General features: G+C 52.6%; 1 protein-coding gene across 2 annotated transcripts; it reads left to right on the top strand.

Moving 5' to 3' along the window:
• Positions 1–7,490: 7,490 nt before the first annotated feature.
• On the top strand, positions 7,491–22,757 carry LOC121158065 (cholesteryl ester transfer protein). 2 transcript variants are annotated; one of them, XM_040982667.1, is made up of 15 exons: positions 7,491–7,643; positions 8,294–8,408; positions 10,323–10,457; positions 10,550–10,620; positions 10,853–10,940; positions 11,764–11,833; positions 12,028–12,088; positions 13,205–13,296; positions 14,043–14,222; positions 14,767–14,834; positions 17,478–17,625; positions 20,135–20,239; positions 21,004–21,079; positions 22,071–22,156; positions 22,295–22,757. In XM_040982667.1, the coding sequence occupies exons 1-15, from the start codon at positions 7,526–7,528 to the stop codon at positions 22,367–22,369; spliced, it is 1,488 nt and encodes a 495-aa protein (XP_040838601.1). In that variant the 5' UTR covers positions 7,491–7,525; the 3' UTR covers positions 22,370–22,757. The 2 variants fall into 2 exon arrangements, with proteins under 2 accessions (XP_040838601.1, XP_040838602.1); XM_040982668.1 differs by lacking the exon at positions 14,043–14,222.
• Positions 22,758–23,368: the final 611 nt, after the last annotated feature.

Genomic DNA, 23,368 nt, shown 5'->3' with positions numbered 1-23,368 from the left:
TCATTTATTTGAAAATATCATAGAAAAGAGAAAAGAGAAATCTTCCATCTGCTGGCTCACTCCTCAAATGGCCACAGTGTTGGGGCTGGGCCAGAACAAAGCCTGGTGCCTAGAACTGCATCCAGAGTCATCAGTGGGGATGGCAGGAGTCCAGGCACCCATGCCATCTTCTGCTTTTCCAGGACCATTAGCAGGAACTGGATCAGAAGCAGAGTGCCTGGGACTTGAACTGGCACTCATGGGATGCCAGTGTTGCAGTTGTCAGCTTAACCCACCACACCACAGCTCTGACCCTGAAACTAAAAACACAGCGTTTACTGTACTTTTATGTAAGTAATGCTATGAGAGGATCCCCAAGGCTTGGCCAGTGGGTTTTTTTTTTCTGAAAAAAAAAAAAAAAAGAATCAGCCCTCTGTGTCCTAGTTGTGATTATTTCAGTTAACCTTTACTAAAAATACTCTTTGCATCAAGTAATGATCAGACAGTTACTGCACGAAGCTGAGTAGATACAAGGCTGTCTTCTGTGTGAATATGCTTACAAAAGTCAACAGAGTTAATTATGTTAGGAATTAACGGGCAAAAGCTTCCAATGCCACAGGGCCTGCAGACCATCCCATGTGACCGACAGGGATGTGGCATGATGGAAAGTCCATGGAGCTGGAGAAGGGGCCACAACTGGTCCACAGCTGGGTTCTGAACATACCTGGGAGTCTGGACCTGTGCCATGATGTAGCAAGCTCAGCTTCTGCCTGGGGTGCCAGCATCCCTTATAGATGCCAGTTTGTGTCCCAACTGCACCACTTGTGATCCAACTCCCTGCTGATGTGCCTGGGAAAGCAGCAGAGGATGGATCTAACACACCCACATGGGAGATGCAGAAATTCCTGGCTTCAGATCAGCCTAGCTCTGACCATTAAAGCTGGAAGAGCCTTCTCTTTCCTTCTCTATAACTATGCCTTTTAAGTAAAATAAATTTTGAAAACTCAAGGCGAGTTTTTGAATTTTAGGATAGAAAAGCCTGTTTGTGTTTAGAGATGAGGCTTTCACTGCAGAGAGGAAGCTGGTGGTTCTCATTTCGTGTTTGCAAAGGAGCAGGCCCTGACAGTGCCAGCCAGTCTCCTCTATGGCACTCCCAGGCATCACTGTGTGACCACCCTGCAGCCCTGCCTCTTGTCTTCTGTCAGGGCTTGGTTAGGAGACCCCGATGGCGATGCGGTGCATGTCCCTGTTCCCACCTGGGCCGTGGACCACCAGCATCCTCTAAGGAGCAGTCATAGCAGCCAGGGCTCATGGAGTGCAGAAGTAGTCCAGAGACCTTACCCATAAGGTCTGCTCTTCCAGAATCATTCTGGGTACTGAGATCTGCCTCAGTCACAGTTCTAGCAGAGAAGACACAAGGAGTGGGATGTACTTGTAATTACCTCGATGTCACAGTCACGTGAGTTCCCTGGGCAGGTCTGAGATTGTGGGGCAACTGGGCACCAGAGGCTGTTGCAGTCTCCGGGTTTCGTCTCTACTTTCTCAGGGAAATCATTCTGCCCTAAGGCTTCAGGCCTTTCAACTATGAAAGGAAAGAACTGGGGCTGGCCTTGTGGCATCGCAGCAGAGGGTTGAGCCACTATCTGCAGGGCTGGCATCCCATATGGGAGCTAGACCAAGCCCTGACTGCTCCACTTCCTGTCCAACTCCCTGCTAATGGCTTGAGAAAGCAACAGAAGATGGCCCAAGTCCCTGAGCCCCTGCTGTTCGTTGTGGAAGACCCTGATGAAGCTCTTGGCTCCTGACTTTGACCTGGCCTCGTCCTGGCTTTTGTGGCTATTTGGGGAATTGAGCCAGCAGACCAAAGATCCCTGTCTGTCCTCTCTAATTCTGCCTTTCAAATAAATCATAAAAATCTTAAAACTTAGGTATCCAAGGAGTCTTCAGTAAAGTTCACTGAATAATGCATACTATGAAAAATTGAAAAATGTTTTCATGTCAAAATAAGGGCATTTTAATTCTGTTTTCCATAAATTTAGAGAAAACAGCTGGGTCCAGCTGCATTTGCTGCCATGGGCCTGCTGAGTGGAGACCTGATTCAATGTGTCAGGGTGGCAAGTAAGAAAGGACTCACACTTTGTTGAGTTGCTAGACTGAAACGTAAGCCCCACAGGTGGCCTATACAAAGTGAGGTTGAGATGCCAGGAGTGCCAGCCATGAGAGAGGAGGCCAGGGGGCTCAGGCTGGGAGGGGGGACGTACCACAACTCACCCCAGGAGGGACACTGCCACCACAAGACACAACAGCAGTCTCACTGGGACGAGATGTGTGTCTACAGCCTGGTCACTTTGAGCCCCTCATGCTCAGAGTTACCAGGCGAGGAAGGGAGCTGCTCCATAGGCTGCTGGGACTGGCGCCATCAGTCAAGAGACCACCGGGCCACTGGCTATGCCAGAGGAAGGGGCCAGGATGGTGTCAGGGACAAGGGAGACCTCCAGCTACCTGAGAGCACTGGCTTAACTCATCTGCCCCACCAGCACCATGCCCAGGGTAAGACCCACCTGATGTGTGCCGAGGGCAAGAAGGAAATGGCTCAGGTGGTGGAAGAAGGTGGTTGTGAATACTGGCCATGACTGTGTAGTGATGCCAGACAAGAGAAATGTAAACATCTTGGGATGCATTGTTTTGTTGTGAATCCTGCACCAACTTCTAGGACTTTTCCCCTTCAGGGGAGCCGCAGGCCCCTGCTGTTGGAACAGCGCCCTCTTGTGGCAGTGCTGGAGGTAGGCAGGAATCCGCTCTGATGGCAACCTACTTAGTGGCTGGGTTGGTTTGGAAGGGCAGGCCTTTGGTGGCGAGGAAGCCCAAGAGGCCGTACCAGGGAGGGCAACAGAGACGTGGGCGTGGAGGAAGTCACCAGATGGAAGAATTCTGCATTGTAGCATTCTTGATATTTAAAAATGGATTAGAGAATACCATTTCCATTTCCCATTCAAAATGATGTGAGAGTCCCTTTTTAAGATACACTTGAGTGAAAAGGCAAGGCATTTTATTTTTAATTTTTAAATGGCTTTTTAAAATGTGTTGGAAGAGTAGGGTTACAGAGAGAGATTTTCCATTTGGTGGCTCACCACCTTCTTACCCTCAGATGGCCACAATGGCCCACATTGGGCCAAGCCAAAACCAGGAGCCAGGAATTTCATCCTGATCTCCCACACGGGGGGTTGGGGGTAGGGACCCAAATAGGTGGGGTCATTATCAGCTACCTTTCCCAGGCACATTAGCAGGGAACTGGATTGCAAACAGAGCAATGGGGATTTGAATCGTACTGTGTTATGAGATCTGGTGTTATAGGCGGTGGCTTAATTGTGGTGCATAGACCAAGGCAAATCATCTGAAAAGCTTAAGGATATAATAGCCTGGACCTGGGCAGAACGGTCAAGATCACCACGTGACCCTGGAATGATGGAGGTTCAGTCGTTGACCACAAAAGCCTCGTGGAGGGAGGGTGTATGAAAATGCTTTACGACTGCGGTAGACGCCACACGGTGGTTGGTGTGTATGTGGCTACCATCACAGGCATGTGTGCACAGGTGGAGGGCAGAACGTGTGTGTCAGTGGTGCATTCTGTGCACGGAGCACATGAAACAACTGCCTGTGCCCAGGCAGCAGGTGCGTGGACATGGGTGGGCCAGGTGTGGGCACGACTTTTTGTTTATTTTAAATGGAGGCCAACAGACATGAGCACATCAATTTCCTCCTTTCTTCAGCCTCTCTCTCCTCACTGCTGACTTTAGAAAAAGGGGTTCTTCCTCCCAACCCAACTTGTTGTTTTTATTTATTTGACAAGCAGAGAGAGTCAGAAGAAGAGAAAGGTCTGGTTCACTCCCCAGATGCCTACAACAGGCTGAAGCTAGGAGCTGGGAACTCCATCTAGGTCTCTGATGTGGGGAGCAGGGACTTGAGCCCTCACCTGCTGGGTCCCCACAGGACCCTGGAGTTAGAGTCAAGGTCGGAACCAGACAGCAGGTACTCATAGCAAGTGGGCATCTCAGGCAACACTTTAACCACTCTGCCGAATGCTGGCTCCCTCCATTGTCATGTTTTAAACTATTTCACTGCAATGCTTAACCCTGACCACTGAGTGTTCCAGCATTTCTTGAATTTTGTGCTGCAGGTGAAGACCTCTCGGTTCTCAGCCTGGCCCCAGCTCTGGTTGGAGCAGTGGCCCAATGCTGTTATAGCAAGGTGCAAATGTGCTGGGAAGCTTGCATCATATTGCATCACATCCTTTACAACCCATAAGGGGCTCAAAAAGAACGCAAATCCACATTGCTGGGGCAACGTTAGGCACCAGTTACACAAAAAGCCCCACAGAGTGCCTACCTTCCAGCCTAGTCCCACCCTGACCCCAGCTTCATGCTAATGCAGACCCTGAGAGGCAGCCACGATGGCTCAAGTTGTTGGGCTCCTGCCACCCAGGTGGAGACCCAGGCTGAGTTCCCAGCTTCCAACTTGATGGCATTTGGGGAGTGAACCAGAGGCTGCAAGCTCTCACTCTCCCCTTCCCTCTCGAATTAATTAAATAAATGTAGGAGTGTGAAGAAGGGAAGATGTGCCAGGCTATCCTGTGCCCTGACCCTCCTTGTCCTATCTCACACTAGAGCATCCCTTACACAAAAGCCACGTCTCCCGTGTGAGACGGTAGGAGCTGTCTGCTCCAAAGTCCTGGTCCTCTGACTCATTACCCTCAGAGGCTGGGGTAGAGGAAGCGGGGTCTACAACACGCAACGCAGCTGCCCCATGGATGTCATTCAGCCTCACCAAGCAGTGGGGCACCAACACCTGCACCTGTTGGTGCAGAAAGCCAGGTGCAAAGACCCACACCTTACCTGGTTCCAGGTGCAGAAGCTGGCAGACAGCTGAAGGGGTTGGGTGGGCGTAGCGGGAGAGAGGGTAGGCAGGGCAGGATGAACAATCAGTTCTTGGGAAACAGAGTCCTTTTCAGGTGGTGGTTAGCACAAAAAGTCACTGAAGAAGGTATTTGTTTCAGCCAGGGAGGCAGCCTCGGGGCAGGGAGAAAGCAGGAAGCAAGGGATGAATGCCTCAGGGGATTGGTGAAACTGCAAGGTTTAAACGTGAAGGTCCCTAAGCTGACTTAGGCAAGTGGGCCTTGAGGGGGCTGAGACCTAACGGATTTATGATAAGCAGGCATTCAAGGCATTCCAGGTAGCTCTGAGCCCAGGATGGTGGGGTCCGGAGAGAGGGCTGTTCCAGTCACTCCTTACAGCAGTGGCAACAATGTTCTGGAACTAAGTGGATGGTTGCAACATCAGGAATGTACTGAATGCCACTGAGTTACACACTACATAATGGATAAAATGGTGAATGTCCAAGAAGCGGCAAGCTTGAGTCTACCACAATCAATAAAAAAAATGCGATTCAACAACAAGCAAAAAGGCTAATGGAATAACTCAAAAAGCATACCACTACTAAGATGATGAAGATGATGAAGTTTATAAAGTCTGTGACACAGGGTCCTCACATGCTTTCTCTGGCTCGGGTTTGGTTTCTTTTGTTTTGTTTGATTTTTAATTTCCTTATCCCCATGGTATCACCAGGGAGGTGCCAGATCCCTAGCTCCTGGGCTGCACCAGAGGCTGAGGTGGCCCTCTCTCCTCTCTGCAGGCACTGACCCTGGCCTGGGGGTACCCTTGGTCATTGCCCTCCAGGCCTCAGGAAAGGACATAAACAATGACCAGCAGGACAATAGCTCCTGGGAAGTCTCCAGGGGCCAGCCTCCCAGGCCTGCCCAGCACCCCTGGAAGGGGTTTTATGCAGAATAGGCAAAAACCCTTAGGCCAGATGGATGTGCCTGAGAGGAGGTTTGGGCCAAGCAGCTTCCTCCTGCATCCAACCCTGCTAAGGTGGCAGGCCGCCACTCCTACCTCCCTGAGACTGTGAATTTGATCCCTGGGTGCTGAGGACCCAGGAGACACTAACCTAGGAAACAGGAGGACCCAGCCTGTGAGAATTGAAGAAGATAAGGCATTGGAAAAGCTTGACCCAGTGCTGGAATCCCATACTCAGGTCAACAAACATGGCTTGCACATCTACTGTGTGTTCAGCGTCTCCTACATGAAGATTCGATGCACAGCCTGACTTGGGGCACCTATAGCTTAACAGACCCCTAGTAAAGAAGAGCTCAGCGAAGTGTGGGCTCCATGGCTGGGACACAGGCTGCCTGTTGCCCCAGTGGGAGTCTGGCAGCTCCTTCCCTATGCTTCCCTCGCACTAGCACCACAGGGGGCTCTCTGGACGCTGCTAAGATGGCCTGTGCACAACAGCGACCTGGCTGTAGCTTTCACTCAAGTAGCCAAGGACAAGGGAACCCAGGGTACCAGAAACGGCATGGGGCATCCAGAAAAGTCTGGTACCTGGTAGGCGTAACACCAAAGGAAATGCGGAGAGGGTGCAGGCAAGGAGGGGCTGGGAATTGTGGGTACTGCAGTGAGGGAAGCAGGTGTCCCGAGGGAACACAGACACAGCATGAAGCCCCATGGGCTGTGGCATCCACTCCACTGCTAAAACAGAATGTTACATTCACCAATGACAGTCACAACAAAGTTTTATTACAGTGAGAGGCAAGGCAATCCACCAGCCGGCCGGGATGACACCCTTTACCGGAGTATTCACAGGGTTTTTATAGGAGCAGTTTATAATAACTCTAAAGGGGCAATTTACAACAGCTTGTAGGGTGAGGGGGGAAAGGCCACACATTCCCTGCTTATCTTGGCCGGGCAGCTCCTGCCTGACTCTTCTCCGGTCCAGACTCCAGCCTGGGCTCCACCTGTGAGTTAATTAGGCTAGGGCCTTGATTTATGGGGATTGAGAGCCACTGGCAGTAAAGCTCACACAGGCTGTTAGGCCAAGCAAGCAATGCAAAAGTTACAAAAGCAAGAAGTATTTCAGTTAGCAATGAGCCATGTTTACTCCATTTTGATTTCAACTCTACAGGACCACCACGATGTGCATCCCCCATATAACACACACACACCTCTTCTTAATGGAGTTATACTCCACACACATGCAGCTGCAGGCCTGCCACTCAGGATCACTGCCGGACAGCAGGACCCAGCAACACTGCTGGTCCTTATTGCACGGCCATTGCATTCTGGGCCTCTCTCTGTTTGTGACAAGTCAGAGATAAATGTTTATCTCTCAGATGCTTTTCTAGACCTGAAGAGGGGGGAAAAAGGGAATATGTTCCCAAGAGAGGATGAAAGAAGCAGTTAAGAGATGGGGAAAATGAAAACGGAGCTGATGGCTGTGGGGAGAGCAGAAATGAGGTGCTCCGGTCTAGCACCCTGCCCTGAACCCCAGAGGAGGTGGGAGTGGCTGGGCAGGAAAAAGGCGAACTCCTGGGTCCAGGAAGACCCTGCAGCGGAAGCATCTCATATCCTGTGGGGGTGGGAGGGGACATATAGGAGCCTACGCTAAACAACTGGGGCCACTGGCCGCTGCCGCTGCTGCCTCCAAGATCACCATGCTTACCATCACCCTCTTGACCCTGGCCCTGCTGGGTAGCGTCCACTCCAGCCCCCAAGACCCTTCCTACAAGGCAGGCATCGTGTGCCGCATCACCAAGCCTGCTCTCCTGGTGTGTAAGTACGAAGTCCACCTCTTCCCATGTAGCCCCAGTGCTGGGAGCCAGTCCTGCAGCAGGGCCACCCCCTATAGTTCTGAGAGGAGGATGCTCCAGTGGCATTGGCTGAGCAGGGCTGGTCTCCCTCCTGACCCCCTGGTAGAGCTGCAAACAGTCAGGTATGACTGTGTGTTGGGGGAAGGGGAACCGTGTTTGCCTGGGACCCAGAGGCGATGTGGGGTTCAAGGTTCAAGGCACAGTTAGGGTAAGGAGCAAAGGTTGGGAGGTGTGTGTGTGGTGTGCAACAGTCATTCTGTATGTCAAAGTTAGAGATGAGCATGAACGCGGGCTGGCAGGGTCTGTGGTTGTGAGCGAGGACCCAGCATTGAGAATGGAGACCTGGGTCACAGGCTTGGGCTGCACTGGGGTTTGTAGCACCAGATGGCAGGGGGTAGGGTGCTTCCTATGTAACAGGTCCAAGGGCTACTGTCTGATGACAGACAACTACAGGGTCTGTGTGTCAGGAGGGCCAGGATGCTGGGCCCCCTGTGTCTTACGCCCAGAGGGAAGCTTGGGTCCTGTGGGAAGACCATGTTGGGGAAAGGCTTGGCTATGACCAAGGTGGGGGGCTCGTGGGGTGAGGGTACTCAGTACTGCCCTGCCTTCCAGTGAACCAGGAGACGGTTAAGGTGATCCAGACTGCCTTCCAGCGTACCAGCTACCCAGACATCAAGGGCGAGAAGGCTGTGTTGCTCCTTGGCCGGGTCCAGTACAGACTGCACAAGTGAGTGGAGCCAGGCCAGAAGACCCACTGGACTAGGAACTGGGGAACAGAGCCTGTGGCTTACCCCAAGCCAACACGGGAAGGGCAGCAGGGAGAACTCAGGCCCCCTGCACCTGACAGGGTAGTGGAGCCAGAGGCTGGGTACTCCTGCTTCCCACCCACTGACCCTGTTGCAGGTGACTGAATGCATGCCCGCTCCACCACCCAAGGGTAAACTGAGGCAGAGTAGGGCGGGCTCTAGCTAAGGGTCCATTGACCTTAGTGCTGGATCCCTGAGCAAACAATACTTCATGACCATGTTATCTCATCTCCCTAACTGCCCCACCTAATGAGTAAGGAATCAGCAGCTTAGAGAGGTTAAACAGGCAGAGGGCAACCCTCGGCTCTCAAAACACACCCACCTTCCTACACCTCAGCCTGCCCTGCCCTGGGGCCTGTGACCTAGGGCCCTGTCTGTGTGTCCATCCAGGGCCCCAAGGATGGAGCAGCCACTTTTCAGGGAACCCCATCTTGGTCTTAAAATCAGCTTCTTTTCTCCCAATCACTGTCAATGAACCAGACTTCTCAACAGGAACCTGGTTTTAGGCACTGGAAACCTGTGAGCGCTTTAGAGCCACTAGGGGGCGCGAGTGGTGCTGGAACGCGGCCTTGACTTGCGCCGGAAAGGCTTGTGCCGCTAGGGGGCCCAGGGGTGTGTCTCGGGTTTTTCGGACCTGGACTTCAGTGTCTCCTCCAGAAATGAGAGCCATAAGGATGTAGACCCGTGAAACAAAAGCTCAGAGAAGGAAAAATCTGTGGCTTGGCAGGATTTAGGGTAGGACAGCTCCAGAGTCAAATCCCGGCCTCACATAGGCCCTTGGGAGCCACAGTTCTCTCAGCCACGGCAGCCACCTCCTGAATGGATGAGGGTGACCCCCGGAAATGCGCTTAATCCCTATGCGCTATGCTTGGTGCCCGGTTGTTGCTCTTACTGTCCTGTGTTTCCGAGTTCCAGATGGGTAGCATGGTAGGGGATCACTAGGGTGTGGATGGGATCCCTGGACCCCCTCTTTCGGTGGTTGTCGTCTGGCCCTGGCTTCCCTAGGCTCCTTGCCAAGGTGCACCTCGCACCTCTGGTAATGCACCTGCGGGTCCTCTCCCAGGTCTGAGCCTGGCTCCTCTCCTTTCGTTCATGGCTCTCCTGGGTCTGGCTTAGGCTGCCTTCTGAGACCAGCTACTGACTTCCAAACACCCTTCCACCCTGTGTCACTGCCTCAAGGAAGCCCTCTTGTCTCAGTTTCCTGTTTGCTGTCCTAACAAACGACCATGAGTTTGATGGCATTGAACAACATACACTTGTGACCAAGCCTTTAAGAGTCCAGTGTAAGTCCCACTGGGCTCAGGTCAAGGCATTAGCTGGGCTGCTTTTCTTCTGGAAGTGCCCAGAAGGCTTCTAGAGTATCTCAAGGCCGCCCACAGGTTGGACTGTGGTCTGTGGCCCCCTTTTTTATCCTCAAGGCCAACAAGGCTGCCCTCTAACTGTAGTTCCCTAATCTCCTCTCCGGGCCACTCTGCTCCCCACCCTTCCACTTCCGGCCCCTTCGTGTTGCTGCTGGGTCTACCCAGGTCCTTGGGGGGGCTCTCTGTACCCTGTCCCTGCAGGTCTTTACACCAACGGCATCCTTTTGCTGTCAGAAGCACAATCACAAGTTCTGCAGGTACAGAGGTGGGCAATTGGGTGGCCATTTTTCCGGTCTCATGTTCACTAGGTTGAGTTGAATCTTGCTCCTTGGTCTTCCTGGTTGGGCCATTTTGAGGAGGGTGCTTCTCTGTGGGAACATGGATTGCAGGGCAGGCCCTGGTCATACAGCTAGGTGGCAGGTGCACGCCTCTCCTCAAGCCCCTTGACTCCCTTCTTTCCATTGGCTCTCATAGCATCCAGATCAACCACCTGTCCATTGCCAGCAGCCAGGTGGAGTTGGTGGAAGCCAAGACCATTGATGTCTCTATCCAGAACGTGTCTGTGGTCTTCCGGGGGACCCTGAACTATGGTTACACTGGTGCCTGGGGGTAAGTACCACTGCCAGCCGTGTGCCCCCACACTCCGATCTCCCCTGCCACCAGAAGGCAGGATGAGGGCCTCGGGTTTTGGCTCTTTGCAGGTTTGGTGTTAATCAGTCGGTCGACTTTGAGATTGACTCTGCCATTGACCTTCAGATCAACACACAGTTGAGTACGTGCCCACTGGGGGAGGCAGGGGGTGCTGGGCTCCTGGGGTTGGCCTAAACAGAGGGAAGGTCATGCAGAGAGGGTTCTGAGGCTGTCCAAGGGGGGCTGGCCTGGGAAGCACACAACGCAGGGAGAGTTGGGGCCAGCCAAGTTCCTCAGTGGCCAGGGCTGCTTGGGGTACCAGGGGAGGAGCTGAGACTATGGCACCACAGATATGTGTCATGCTGTCTTTACAGTCTGCGATGAGGGCACTGTGCGGACCCAGGCACCTGACTGCTACTTGAATTTCCATAAACTGCTGCTGCGCCTGCAGGGGGAGCGTGAGTGAGTGCATAGCCACCAGGACCCTCCCCCCTGCCAAGAGGATGAGTACCCTCTGTGGGGTCATTATCATTTCCTCCCTATCACCACAACCTCAGAGACTGCATGATGGGTGACAGGCACAAAGCACTGCTCCAAGTTTCAGTAGAATCTACGATTATCCCCATTTTGACACATAGGTAAACTGAGGCAGGAAAGGAAAACTTGCACCTACTCCTAGGCCTCACATTGACAGCTCACACTTCAGTGCAGTGAAATAACTTGCCAAGGACACGTAGTTTGCCTATGGAGATGGCACAGGATTTGAATCCTGCTCGGGGCCCACACGACCCGAGCTGCTGCATGCTGTCCCCTCCAGCTGCCCAAGGCGAGGCTCTTGTCCTGACCAACCCCCTCTGTCAAGGGGTGGTGGATAGCCCCATTGCTCAGAGAAGGATGCTGAGGTGAGAAGAGAGATCCTAGCCATACGACCAATGGCAAAACTGGGGGTGGGAGGCTGTTGGGCAAGGAGACCTCTTGCTGCCCCTGGAACGGAGAGGTGTGAACCCGGACACCAGGCATGCCCATGTGCCTGACAGGCTGCCGCTTAACTTCTCGGAAACTTAATTGGCTCACCAGTAAAATGAGGGATGCTAGGAGCCCCTACCCCTAGGGGCTCCTACTTTGCCATGACCTAGGTGCTGGGTCTCCCTGAGAGCAATGCTGAGCTGGCTTTCTGAGAAACTCAGTATTCTCAGTTGTGAAAAGGGATAACAGTCAAGCCCAGCATGGCACCTACGGGTACCCATGCCCGTCAGGGGCTCATGGATCTATTTACTTCCCCCAGGCCAGGGTGGCTCAAGCAGCTGTTCACAAACTTCATCTCCTTCACGCTAACGCTGGTCCTGAAGGGACAGGTGAGCCCGCTGTGACCCAGGCTCACCCTTCTGCACACTGCCCCCACCCAACACCCCCTTCCCTGGGAAAGTACCTTCCCAACATGGTCAGCTTCGTGTGCCCTGTCCTCCAGGCAGCCATAATGGAGGTGCCACCCTGCCCCTCTTCTGTCCCCCTTCTGCCCAGTGAGCCACCTGTCCTGTTCACTCCCCAGGTCTGCAAAGAGATCAACACCATCTCCAATATCATGGCTGACTTTGTTCAGACAAGGGCTGGTGAGTCCATCTCAGGAGAAACTTACTCGAGACTCAGTTTTGTCATCTGTGCAGTGGAATGGCTCTGGGTGCAGGAGCAGAAACCGAGGAAGACAAGAGGAGAAGGCAACTCTTGTCCCAGCAGTAACTGTAACAGTAACAGCACCATTTGCTGGAGTTACCAACTCCATTCCTTGACTGACTTGACTGTGAACTCCTGGCATTGTCTGGCACCACGAACCCTTGTCACAGATGAGCAAACAGCGAGTGGAGGGGCTGAGTTTGAACCTGAACTCCACAATGACTTGCAGCCATTGCTCTAGCCACTAGATGGCACTGTGACATGGCTTCTGGCAAAGGCCAAGATCAGGTGGACGGGCAGGTCTAGTTCTTACTCCACAATACACAGTAAGTGTCCAGTGACCCAGGGGTTGGGCAGTGGGAGAGAACAGGAAAGCCCCAGGGGGAAAAACTGTTTGGGGACAGTGGGCAGGCCAGAGTCCTGGCAGCAGCAGGACTGCCCAAGGCACACATGAGGGGCAAGCCTTCCTCTCATCTCCATGCCCACGCCCCTGCATGCCAAGAATTCTGCCTGTCTTCCCCTGAACTGCTGTCAATAGGAATGCTAGTGGCAGGAACAGGGTCAGGGAGATGCAGCCTGCGGTGCAAGTCTGAGAGAGGAGGCAGCGGGGCACAATGCCTGACACCCCCAGCTGTATTCTAGCCTTCATGTGGGATATGGCCGCCATGGGCCAAGTCCATGCTGCCACTTGCTTTTGTAAATAAAATTTTATTGGAACACCCACTGCAAACGGTGTCTGTGACCGTGGGGCCGCTACAATGGGCCCAGTTGATCCTCCAGAAGGTCGAAGCTGGTTCTGGAGCTGAAGGACATGGATGTTTCATGAGATCAGGCCACTGCCTTGTCCTCCTGGGCAGCGGAGGGCAGAACTGGAGTGTCGGCACACTGTGGGCCTGTCTTCTAGAAGAGCTCTTGCATGGAGGGGTCAGCCAGCCAGACAGAAGTGCCCGTTTCACAGATGGCAGCACTGAGGCTCCTGTATTGGGCAAGGGAGTTGGACCCTCAGGGTGGTGTCCCCTTCCTGAGGCTCGCCCTCAATCATGTGCTCCTCGCAGCCAGCATCCTCACTGATGGAGACATCGGGGTGGACATTTCCGTGACCAGGTCCCCTGTCATCACAGACACCTATGTGGAAACTCATCACAAGGTAGGAGTAGTGGTAGGGGTGGGACTCACCTCCCTGGGCATTCCGAACATGTACAGTCCCAGGTGGATTTGGCACCTCCTCCACAGTGTGGTATGTGCAGGCTCAGCCATCCACAAGTATTGCTTCTTCTTCTCTCTCTCTCTCTCTCTCTCTCACACACACACACACACACACACGCAGTCTGCCACACATACATGGTCCAAGATGGCTGACTTCACTGTCCCCACCCACTCTGCTCCTAGCCCATCATCACATGATCAACGCCTAGCTGCAAGGGAAGTGGGAAAATTTATTCCACAAGTCCAGCTAAAAATCATGTCCTGTAGAACTCATAAAGATGGGGGTGGCTGGGACAGCCAGCCATCTTGAGGTGGAGTCTTTCTAGGAAAAAGTGTCCAGGAGGAAGTTGTCAGCGGTGCAGGAGGGAAAAGAGGTGCAGAGCTGTTAACTAGCCAGTAGGGGGGAATGGGGAGAGGGCCATGGTGCCCAGCTCTTCTAATTGATGTGCAGGTGGGAGTGGCACCTGCATTAGCCTGCACAGGGCTTAGAGCACATCAGGCATTCGGGCAGTATCCACCAGGCGAATGAAAACCCTGCCGGGAGAAAGCCAAGTGCAGCTCTTCCTCAGTTTCGCCAATTGTGCCAGGCCAGATGCTCTTCCCAAGCCCTCTCTTAAATCTGCCTGAGCCCAGCCGGGCAGGGGAGGGCAAGAGGAGGGTCGAATCAATGTCCTGGCTTTTCTGCAGGGCTTCTTCATCTACAAGAACATCTCTGAGGCCTTCCCCCTGCATACCTTCCCGCCCAGGCTCCTGGGGACCTCCCGCATGCTCTACTTCTGGTTCTCTGAGCAAGTCCTTGATTCCCTGGCCAAGGCCGCCTTCCAGGAGGGCCTCCTGGTGCTCAACCTGACAGGAGATGAGTTCAAGGTGAGTGGGGCCAGGTGTGGGCAGGGGGAGGAACTCCAAGTGGGGAAAAAGGAGTCCTCTGAAAACCAAATTGGAGACATAAGGCTAATCCTCTCTGGGGCTTGCTGCATAGTGGGTATGAGATAGGTGGGCAGCCCAGGAGATGGGTAAATGTGGCAGGCATACATGTAGTGAGCACCTGTCAAATTTAGAGAGGCTGGGTAACAGATCCAGGATCACTCAGCCTATGAGAGGCGAAGCCAGTGCCTTACTCATCCCCTTACGCTGGCAGGTGGTTTCCAGACTGCACCCTTCATTGAAAGGGTGGACAAAGAACCCTAAAAGCTTGGCCAAGATCATACCATTTGTGTGAATGGGGATTAGAAGCCGGGCCTCCAGCCAAGCCTGGACATGCTCTGCTCCACACCCTGGAGAGTTTCCCAAGAGGAGGCTGAAAACAAAGCTTGTGTGGGGGGGTTGTCAGTTACTGACTGTCCCCACCAGAAGCTTCCTTCCGGGAATTTACTTCCCACCCACCTCTCCCACCCTCTCTGTCTCCTTTTAGGAAGTGCTGGAGGCCCAGGGTTTCAACACCAACCAGGAGATCTTCCAGCAAATAACTGCTCCCTGCCTGTCACCGGTTTGTCCCCTGCCCACCTCCTCCTCCAACCCTGGACCTGCTCTTGCTCTAAGAGCCTTCCTAGGGCCATCCCCCAGCTACCAGCACCAGCACCACAGCAGTGCTCCAGGGCCCTGCCTCATCACTCAGGTCTCTGTGGGGAGGGATGTGGTTTAAGGCTCAAAAGACACAGCAACGTCAGGTGACCCCTGATAACCCTTGATTTCCAAACCGACCTCAGGTGGGACTCTGTGGGTCATGGCTTATGTGTGCATTGCCCAGTGCCAATGCTGTTCGTTAGTGTACTCTATCCTGCAAGGTGGGTCCCATGGACCCTCTCTCAGGTCTCTGGTCAACCTGCTTCCAACTCAGGTTGCTGACTCCAGCTGCCCCTCCTGCCTGCCTCTGCCTCTGCCTCTGCACAGCCCATTTCCCAGGGAGTTGGCAGTGCCACCAACTGAACTTCATTCTCTCTCATCCTCCCCCTCCCCAACCCTGTACCTCCCTGAGGTGCTGCTACTGTCCTCACATGGCACAGCCCTTTGGCTGAACTTGACACCTCTCCTTCCTGCCCTTCCCAGCTCCATGAACCTAACCCTTATTCCAGCTCAGAATCTGAAGTGTCCCCTTGGCTTACTCACCCCCATGGCTGAGTCCTGTCCATTTCATGTCCTCGCTCTTCCAGGACACTGTGTCCACCCGCTCCCCAGACGACCATTCCCCCTCGGGAGGAGCCACCTGCAGCTGCCTAATGGGTTTTGCTGCCTCCCGACACATGCTGTACTCTGTTTGCTGCAGTAGCCGTGGCAATCTTTTCAAGAAGCAACACTGATGATCATTCACCTGCTTACTTCACCTTCATCAGCGATACAGTCTGAGTCTTAAGAGAAAAGCAAAATTCTTCGATGAGGCTCCAGAGTCCTGCATTTTCTGTTCCCTGTGTGCCTCTCAGTCTCATTGGTTTGTGGCCTGTAGAGTTGCTTGGTTTAACTCTAGGAATGTCTTTTCTTTTTATTTTATTTTTATTGGAAAGCCAGATATACAGAGGAGGAGAAACAGAAAGGAAGATCTGTCCATTGATTCACTTCTCAAGCGACCGCAGTGGCTGGAACTGTGCCGAGCCAAAGCCAGGAGCCTAGAGCCTCTTCCAGCTCTCCCACACAGGTGTAGGATCCCAAGGCTTTGGGCTGTCCTCGACTGCTTTCCCAGGCCACAAGCAGGGAGCTGGATGGGAAGCAGGGCTGCTGGGATTAGAACCAGCGCCCATATGGGATCCTGGTGAGTGCAAGATGAGGACTTGAGCTGCTAGGCTACCATGCTGGGCCTTTAACTCTAGGAATGTCTTAACTCACAATCTCTTTCATTGTTGCTTCTTCCCTACCCTCTCTGCCTTTACCCCCTGAATTCCCATTGGAGGTGTGTTGGACTTTCTCCCTCGCATGATTGTGCAGTCACATAGTTCATCTCTTTACATCTCTCTGTTAAATTCTGAGAGCTTCTTCCTGTCTCTTTCTATTCTGAAATTATTTTTACAGGGGTGTCTTGTTTCTGTATGCCACCACTAAGTTTCTCATTTGAATATCAATCATTTTTACTTATAAAAATTGTGTTTACTTTCAAATCTGACACTTTTACTTCCGCTCACTCTGACCCTGCCCAGTCATCACTTCGCTGTGGCTCTAGATCATGAATTTCTTTTAATTTCTTTGTAATTTCTTCCAGATTGTGGTGGATGGTTTTGTTGAGCAGTTTATCGTTTTCATCTGACCGGAAGCCTGTATTTTTTTAGTGAAGTCTAATTTTCCTGTGGGCGTTTTTTTTTTCTTGTTGTTGTTTGTTTTGTTTTGTTTTTTTTCTTACATTTCCTAAGGGTTTTGCGTTTACTTTTACCAGGGTCACCAAAGGTTACCCCTTCCTTGTATAGATGTGTTTTTATGTTAATTTTTCAGCTCAGTTTTTCTCTGTCCCCAGCCTGTACCACGTTAGCCTGCACAGTACTATAATTATAAATCAATACAAAATACACATATCAAATGCAGATCTGCCTGGGCACGGCTTGGGTTTCCTATTTATTCCTGCCATTCCCATTTCCCACACTAATACACTAGGTGGCTTCCTGTGCTGGGAGGAGCTCTCTAGTCTCCATTTGACGAAGGGAACTATCTCATTCCTGGCTCTGCCTCTCACTTCGTTCTCTCTGAGGGTATCAGAACTCCAGGCCAGTGTGGGCTAGAGCCACATCCCACACTCCGTGTCTTGGAGATATGCTTGTTTCTGACTTGGCTTTTCAGCTCAGCCACATCTGCCGGACCTAGCCTTGTTCTTTTCATTCTGTTGAGCTTGGGTGTCTATCAAGTCACATCCCCATGGGGTTAGAGGATTGTTGAAGACAGATATCCCTGAGTCCAGTATTTGACACTGCCAACAGGAGGTAGACCAGCACTCCCCAGCTCCATTGGCCACGTGTTCACTCCTTGTGCTGGGCATACTGTTTGCACTGAGTTGTTGCTATGCTCTGCATAAATCCATGCTTTTCCATTGGATTCCTCAGGGAAGCCTTCCCCATCATCCTGAGGCATCATCTTCCCTCTCCAGGGCTCTTGCCCCATAGCTGGGTATATCTCTCGTCTGTCTCAGCTTGCCAGTGACTTTCCCAGTGACCAGGCCCGAGTAACTGTCCACTGCCTTAACGTGCCCAAGATCTCCTGCCAGGAGAAAGGTGTCGTTGTGACCACTTCCATCGTGGTGAAATTCCTTTTCCCGTGCCCAGACGGTCAAGAAGCTGTGGCTTACACTTTTGAGGAGGTGAGGCTGATGCTGGGGAGGCAAGGGTGGATTGGAGGGGTCCCTGGGAGCTCTCTCATTTTCTCACCACCTCTGCTGTGATTGTTTGCTTTCTATGCAGTCAAAGTTACACGGGGCAAGCAAGGTAGAGTACACATAGGTTTCCTTACTTATTTTAGTTTATTTTTATTTTTTAGAATTCTTTTACTAGTTTATTTATTTATTTATTTTAAAGATTTATTTATTTATTGAAAAGTCAGATATACAGAGAGAAGGAGAGACAGAGAGGAAGATCTTCCATCCAATGGTTTACTCCCCAAGTGAGCGCAATGGCTGATGCTATGCCGATCCGAAGGCAGAATCCAGGAACTTCTTCCGGGTATCTCTCACAGATGCATGGTCCCAAGGCTTTGAGCCATCCTCAACTGCTTTCCCAGGCCACAAGCAGGGAGCTGGATGGGAAGTGGAGCTGCCGGGATTAGAACCGGCGCCCATATGGGATCCTGGCGCATTCAAGGAGAGGACTTTAGCCACTAGGCCATGCCACCAGGCCCTAGTTTATTTATTTTTAAAGATTTATAAGATTTGCTGTCTGCTGACTCATTCTCCAGACAGTTGCAATGGGCAGAGCTGGGCCAGGCTGAAAGGAACCAGGAGTTCCATCTGGGTCTCTCCACACAAGTTTAGATTTGAATAAGCATTGAAAAGATAACAGAGTTCCCACCCATCTCTCACCCAGTTTCCCTGGTTGTCAATGCTTCATGGAACCACATTCCACTTGTCATAACTAAACATTGGCTTTGGTACACTATGGTTAACCAAACCCTAGGCTCTGGCTCTCACACACTCACCATCCAATAAATCTTTTTTGGTTTGTTTGTTTCAAAATCCAGTCCAGGGTGGCACGCCTTATTTAGCCTTTTGTTTGCTTGCTTTATTTGCAGCTCAGAATACTGATTCCACGTTAGCTCAGGCAGGCAGCCTTTAGGCAGAACCATCACAACAGGTGCAGTACCACTACTCTAGGGGTCTGACATCATGGGTAAAGAAGGGGACCCCCTAAAGGCAATCTGGGCAAGTGGGGATTTGTAGTGAAGGAGCTAAGCATGGTTGCTCGGGATTCTTGTTGGAGCTGTTTTTCATGGAAGCCCATGTTGGGTCTCAGATGGAGATTGAGGAACCTGACCAGAGCATGGCCAAGCGCACACCTTGGTCCCTGGCAGCGAGAACTTGTCATGTTCTACCTCCCCAGGATGTTCCCCCACATCACTTCTGGAGAGCTTCATTCTCCCTCCCACTCCTTGCTTCTGGCTCCTGGGGACTTCCTTGCGGGCTGGAGAATCTGGTCCTGTACTTAAGCACTTCTTGGCACCTGTGCAAACCAGGACTTCTGTTTGATGGAGTGGAAGAAAGGGCTTCCAGAAGGGAGTTTAAGTCACATGGCAAGGGGCAGGGTTGGTTAAATATTGATTGATGTCTTTGAAAGGCAGAGTTACAGAGAGAAGGGGAGAGATAAAAGAGAGTGAAGTCTTCCATCTTCTGGTTCACATTCCAAATGGCCACAATGGCCGGGTCTGAGCTAGAAGCTGGAATTCCATCCAGGTCTCCTACATGGATACCAGGGACCCAAAGACACAAGGGCCATCTGCTGCTGCTTTCCCAGGCACATAAGCAGGGAGCTGGCTTGGATCAAGAGCTGCTGAGACTTTATTTGATGCTCTTATGCAATACCTGCATCACACGTGGAAATTTTGTACCAGCCCTCATTTATTCATTTCCAATAATATCTGCTGAATTCCTAGCCTGGATGAGATCCATATGGTTTCTGACCCCATGAATTTTATGGCATAATTGCTAGAGATAGACAAGAATAAATATCAAATAAAAAACTATATAACTTTTAACATTGCCTGGCCTTGTAAAATAAAAAGGGGTGATCAGGAGGATGGTTTGGCACCTTATAACTAAAAATCAAGAGACCTTCTGAAGGGTTGAGGGGCTCTCCAAATAGGGGTGCACATCAGAATCACCCATAGGGGTCCATGAAGCACAGACCCTAGGAGGCCCTTGGGCCTGAGAATCTGCATTTTCATCACATTCTCCTCCCTCGTGATGCTGATACTGTGCCACCCTATACGGTGCATTTGACCCAGAGGGTATGAAGGGGCAGCCCTTGTCAGCTGCCAGCAGAAGGGGGGAGGAAGTGAGCATTGCAGGAAAGTCCTGGGCCACACTTGATTTTGACCAAATAGGAAGGGGTGACTGGGAGTGTAGATAAGTCTGAAACTGGGAGGGGAAGCTTTCTGCAACTTTGCAGCTGCTGATCCCAGAGCTGTGGGGACTTGGGGACTTCCCTCAGGCTGCGGGAGGCTGAAAACCTGCCCTTAGAGGTTCCAGACCCTTGCTCAGCACACTCAGCAGGTTGTTCTGGGCTCAGTCTGAGCTGGGGGTGGGGAAGTGGGCTTGGGGGTGATGCTCTGTGCTTAGGGCAGACCCCTCCACAGTGACGCTGGTTTCTCTTTCCCTCTAGGATATCATCACCATTGTCCAGGCCTCCTATTCCCAGAAAAAACTTTCCTTGCATCTCTTGGATTTCCAGTGCGTGCCACAGAGGGGAAGCACGATCAGCTTGGCCGCTTACTCTCCCTGGCTCAGGGTGCAGGCTGAGGCCTGGTTGTTGGGGGCGGGGTGTCCCGGCTTCCCTCCAGGACTCATGGTCAACTGTAGGGTGAGGGGAAACTCCTTCCAGAGCCTTGATTGGAAGGAAGAGATATTACGAAGACTTGGGAGGTCAGAAGCAGGGAAGGGAGCTGTGAGACCCAGGACCTGGAGGGACCTATCACAAGAGAGCACTCGAAGGGGCTGTCTGAGAGGGGGGAGAGCTGGAGTTTTAGACTTCCTGGGAATCACCCCTAGGCATCCTTCTCTGGGGCCCAACACCACTTGTTGATTTCAGGGTCCAGTCCAAGACGACTCCCAGCCCAGATGAGGTAGGTGGTCTCAGGCAGAGGGGGAGTGCTAGGTCTGGCTGCCACAGGCAGAGGGCCCTGTGGGAAATCAGGCTGCAGGAGCACAGAAAGTCAAACCAGCAGCCCCCTCCTGGCTCTCTGGCGAGCCTGCCATATGCTGCACCTGTTGGGAGAACACTGGGGTTGCAGAAATGTGACCATGGGAGCTGTGGACAGGGGTCAGGGGCAGAGAGTGCTAGCCAAGTGGTCCCTCCCTAGGCCTCAGTTTCCCCTCGGTGGGTTGGGGTAACCATCCTAGCCCTCTGCTGGCTTAGGAGGGGCACCTGTAGGGCGGGCAGGTGCAGGAAGCCAGGGCAGGGGCGGGATGTGAAGTGCTCACCCAGACTGCATGCTGTGCTCCTAGGTGCTCTCACCATGGGCCTCTGATCAGCTGAGCAGCCCCCATTCCCTCCAGAGCACCCTGCGCTCCATGATCACCACGGTGGGCATCCCTGAGGTCATGTCTCGTAAGTGTGGGCCTAATGAAGGGAGGTCAGAGGTCACAAGGCAGCAACAGGGGAAGGAGGGAGAGAGGGGTAGAGCTGGCACTCTACGCCATGGGCCTCTCCCTGGCAGAGCTCCAGGTGCCTCTGGCGCTTCTGCCATGGACACTTGGGAGCTCCTGTCCCTCCCTCAGGCACCTGTCCTCACTGGAGACCAGATGCACAGTTCACTCCAGAACATTATCTCAGCCACCCTAGGGATGGCTTAGCCCTGCTTCAGCAGTGGACAGTCCCTCGATGGCACCTCGTGGTAGCAGAAGAAATGGGAAGCCCAACCCTGGGTTTCAATTCAGTTTCTCTTCCTTTAAGAGAATCCCCAAGCCCCTTTTGACCCTGAGGAGTTAGAGCACTTCTTCGTGTAAGGTGACACCATAACCAGGGTGAGCCTTCTGCCCCCTTCCCCACCAAGTCCACTGGGCTGGTTATGACATGGCTTTGAATTTGTGCCTGATCATGCAGCTTTAGGAAACAGAAAAGGGGTAGAAATGTGAGTTACCCTGGCCACGTGTCTGGCTGCTTTTTACCTTGATGTTCCCCATCTGTGCCATGGGGCTGAGAGTGCATGGAGGGACTCTGCTGTGCTTCTAGAAGTCCATGCTACGAGAGGCGGTTCTGAGTGACTGACTGCAAGAACCTTTGATAAGTGCCATGGGGGGCACTGAACCACTGCCAGGGCCTGCCTGGGGAGTACTGGCTGCCCTTGGAGTTGCCTTCCTAGCAGGCAAATGCAACCAGCTGTGGGCTGGGGAGGAAGATGTCAATTTGGGAAGTTTCTTGGGGCAACAGAGTGGCAAGTCCTGCCCCTCAAGTGACCACCCCTGTTCCTCATCCCTCACGCTCTCCCAAATCAAAGCAAAACAAATCTTTAGGAACTGGTGGTCCAACGTCTCCCAGTTCCCCAGGGTGCTATGGGCCTGGGGCAGGGCTGACAGGGGCTCTCTCGCCCTCTCCCCAGGCCTCGAGGTGGTGTTCACAGCCTTGATGAACAGCAAAGGTCTGGACCTCTTTGAAATCATCAACCCTGAGATTATCACTCTGGAAGTGAGTCAGAAGCACTTCCTGACCCTGTCTCAAGGGAGAGAACTTTCTGGAGGGTGTGGGGTTGGGATTGGGATTGGGGTGTCACCCATCGGCAGCCTGAAAGCCAGCGCAACCTCCCCCTCTCTTTCCTGCCTCTAGGGCTGCCTGGTGCTGCAGATGGACTTTGGCTTCCCTGCGCACCTGCTTGTGGACTTCTTGCAGAGGCTAAGCTAGGAGGGAAACAGGCCACAGGCCAGGCTCACTCCCCACACGCCTTGTGGGCATCAGGGAGAGGCATCAGGGAGACAAAGATGCTCCCAACTCCTTCTGTCTCCAAGGCCTACCAGCATAAAAGCAGTGTCCCCTCGGGCAGGCATGTGGCCGCGCAGTTAAGCCACTAGTTGGAACACCTACATCTTGTGTGTTCTTCATCCCAGCTTCTTACTAACATGCACCCTGGGAGGCAGCTGGTGACGGTGCAAGCAGGCGGGTTCATGTCACTGCAGAGATCCAGGCTGAGTCCCAGGCGTCCAGCTTTAGCCTGCCAGCGAGTGGGAACTAACTGTCTGTCTGATGGGCTGTCTCTCTCTGCCTCTCCAGGAAATAAATATTTTAAAACAGTAATATATGGAATTAAAAAGTAACTTTGCTTGTTTGTTTGTTTGTTTGTTTTCTGGTTCTGTACCCGAGAGCTGAAGTAGGAGTGTGGAGTACTTCTTCCACAGCCTGGGAGGTTGGGGAGTGGGCCCGGAGAAGGGGTGTGTCTCACTGATCTCTGCCCCTTTGCTGGACCAATCTGACCAAGCCAGGCAACCACCCTCTCTCACTCTTCTAAAACAGCTACACCCAACCCCTCAGGACTCCCTAGCCAAACCTCTCATCATGGGCTTCAAGGTTCTCCCTCTCCCATAACCCTCTTCATCTGGAAGCTTCTGTCCTATCTGACCATCCCCTTGGCTGGCAGGGCCCCCTTGCCCCCAGCCCTGTGCATGCTCTCCCACTGTCTGAGGCCAGAGAGAAGCCCAGCTTCTCCAGGACTAGATGACAATCACTCCCTCACTTGGTCCTTTCCATGTTCACACAGCTGCCCCCTGGGTTCATCCTTCACAACCCTGAGTTTAGCAGGCCCGAGGGTCAAGAGGGATGCTGGCATATAGCTGGCTGACCAAGACACAGAGAACCCCATCTATGTTCTCAGGAGCCAGCAGCAAAAGCCAACCCTGAGGCTAGCTG

This window comes from Ochotona curzoniae, unplaced genomic scaffold, assembly GCF_017591425.1.
Source record: "Ochotona curzoniae isolate NIBS_2020 unplaced genomic scaffold, NIBS_Ocur_1.0 contig_3622, whole genome shotgun sequence".
NCBI lineage: Eukaryota > Metazoa > Chordata > Mammalia > Lagomorpha > Ochotonidae > Ochotona > Ochotona curzoniae.
Note: the sequence above shows the minus strand (reverse complement) of the source record. Positions and strands in the feature narration are given on the sequence as shown.

Coding starts and splice junctions, on each gene's coding strand:
- LOC121158065 (XM_040982667.1), top strand. CDS start 7,526: ATGCTTACCATCACCCTCTTGACCCTGGCCCTGCTGGGTAGCGTCCAC. Junction 8,409..10,322: donor GTCCAGTACAGACTGCACAA/GTGAGTGGAGCC, acceptor TGGCTCTCATAG/CATCCAGATCAACCACCTGT. Junction 20,240..21,003: donor GAAGCACGATCAGCTTGGCC/GCTTACTCTCCC, acceptor GCCTCTGATCAG/CTGAGCAGCCCCCATTCCCT.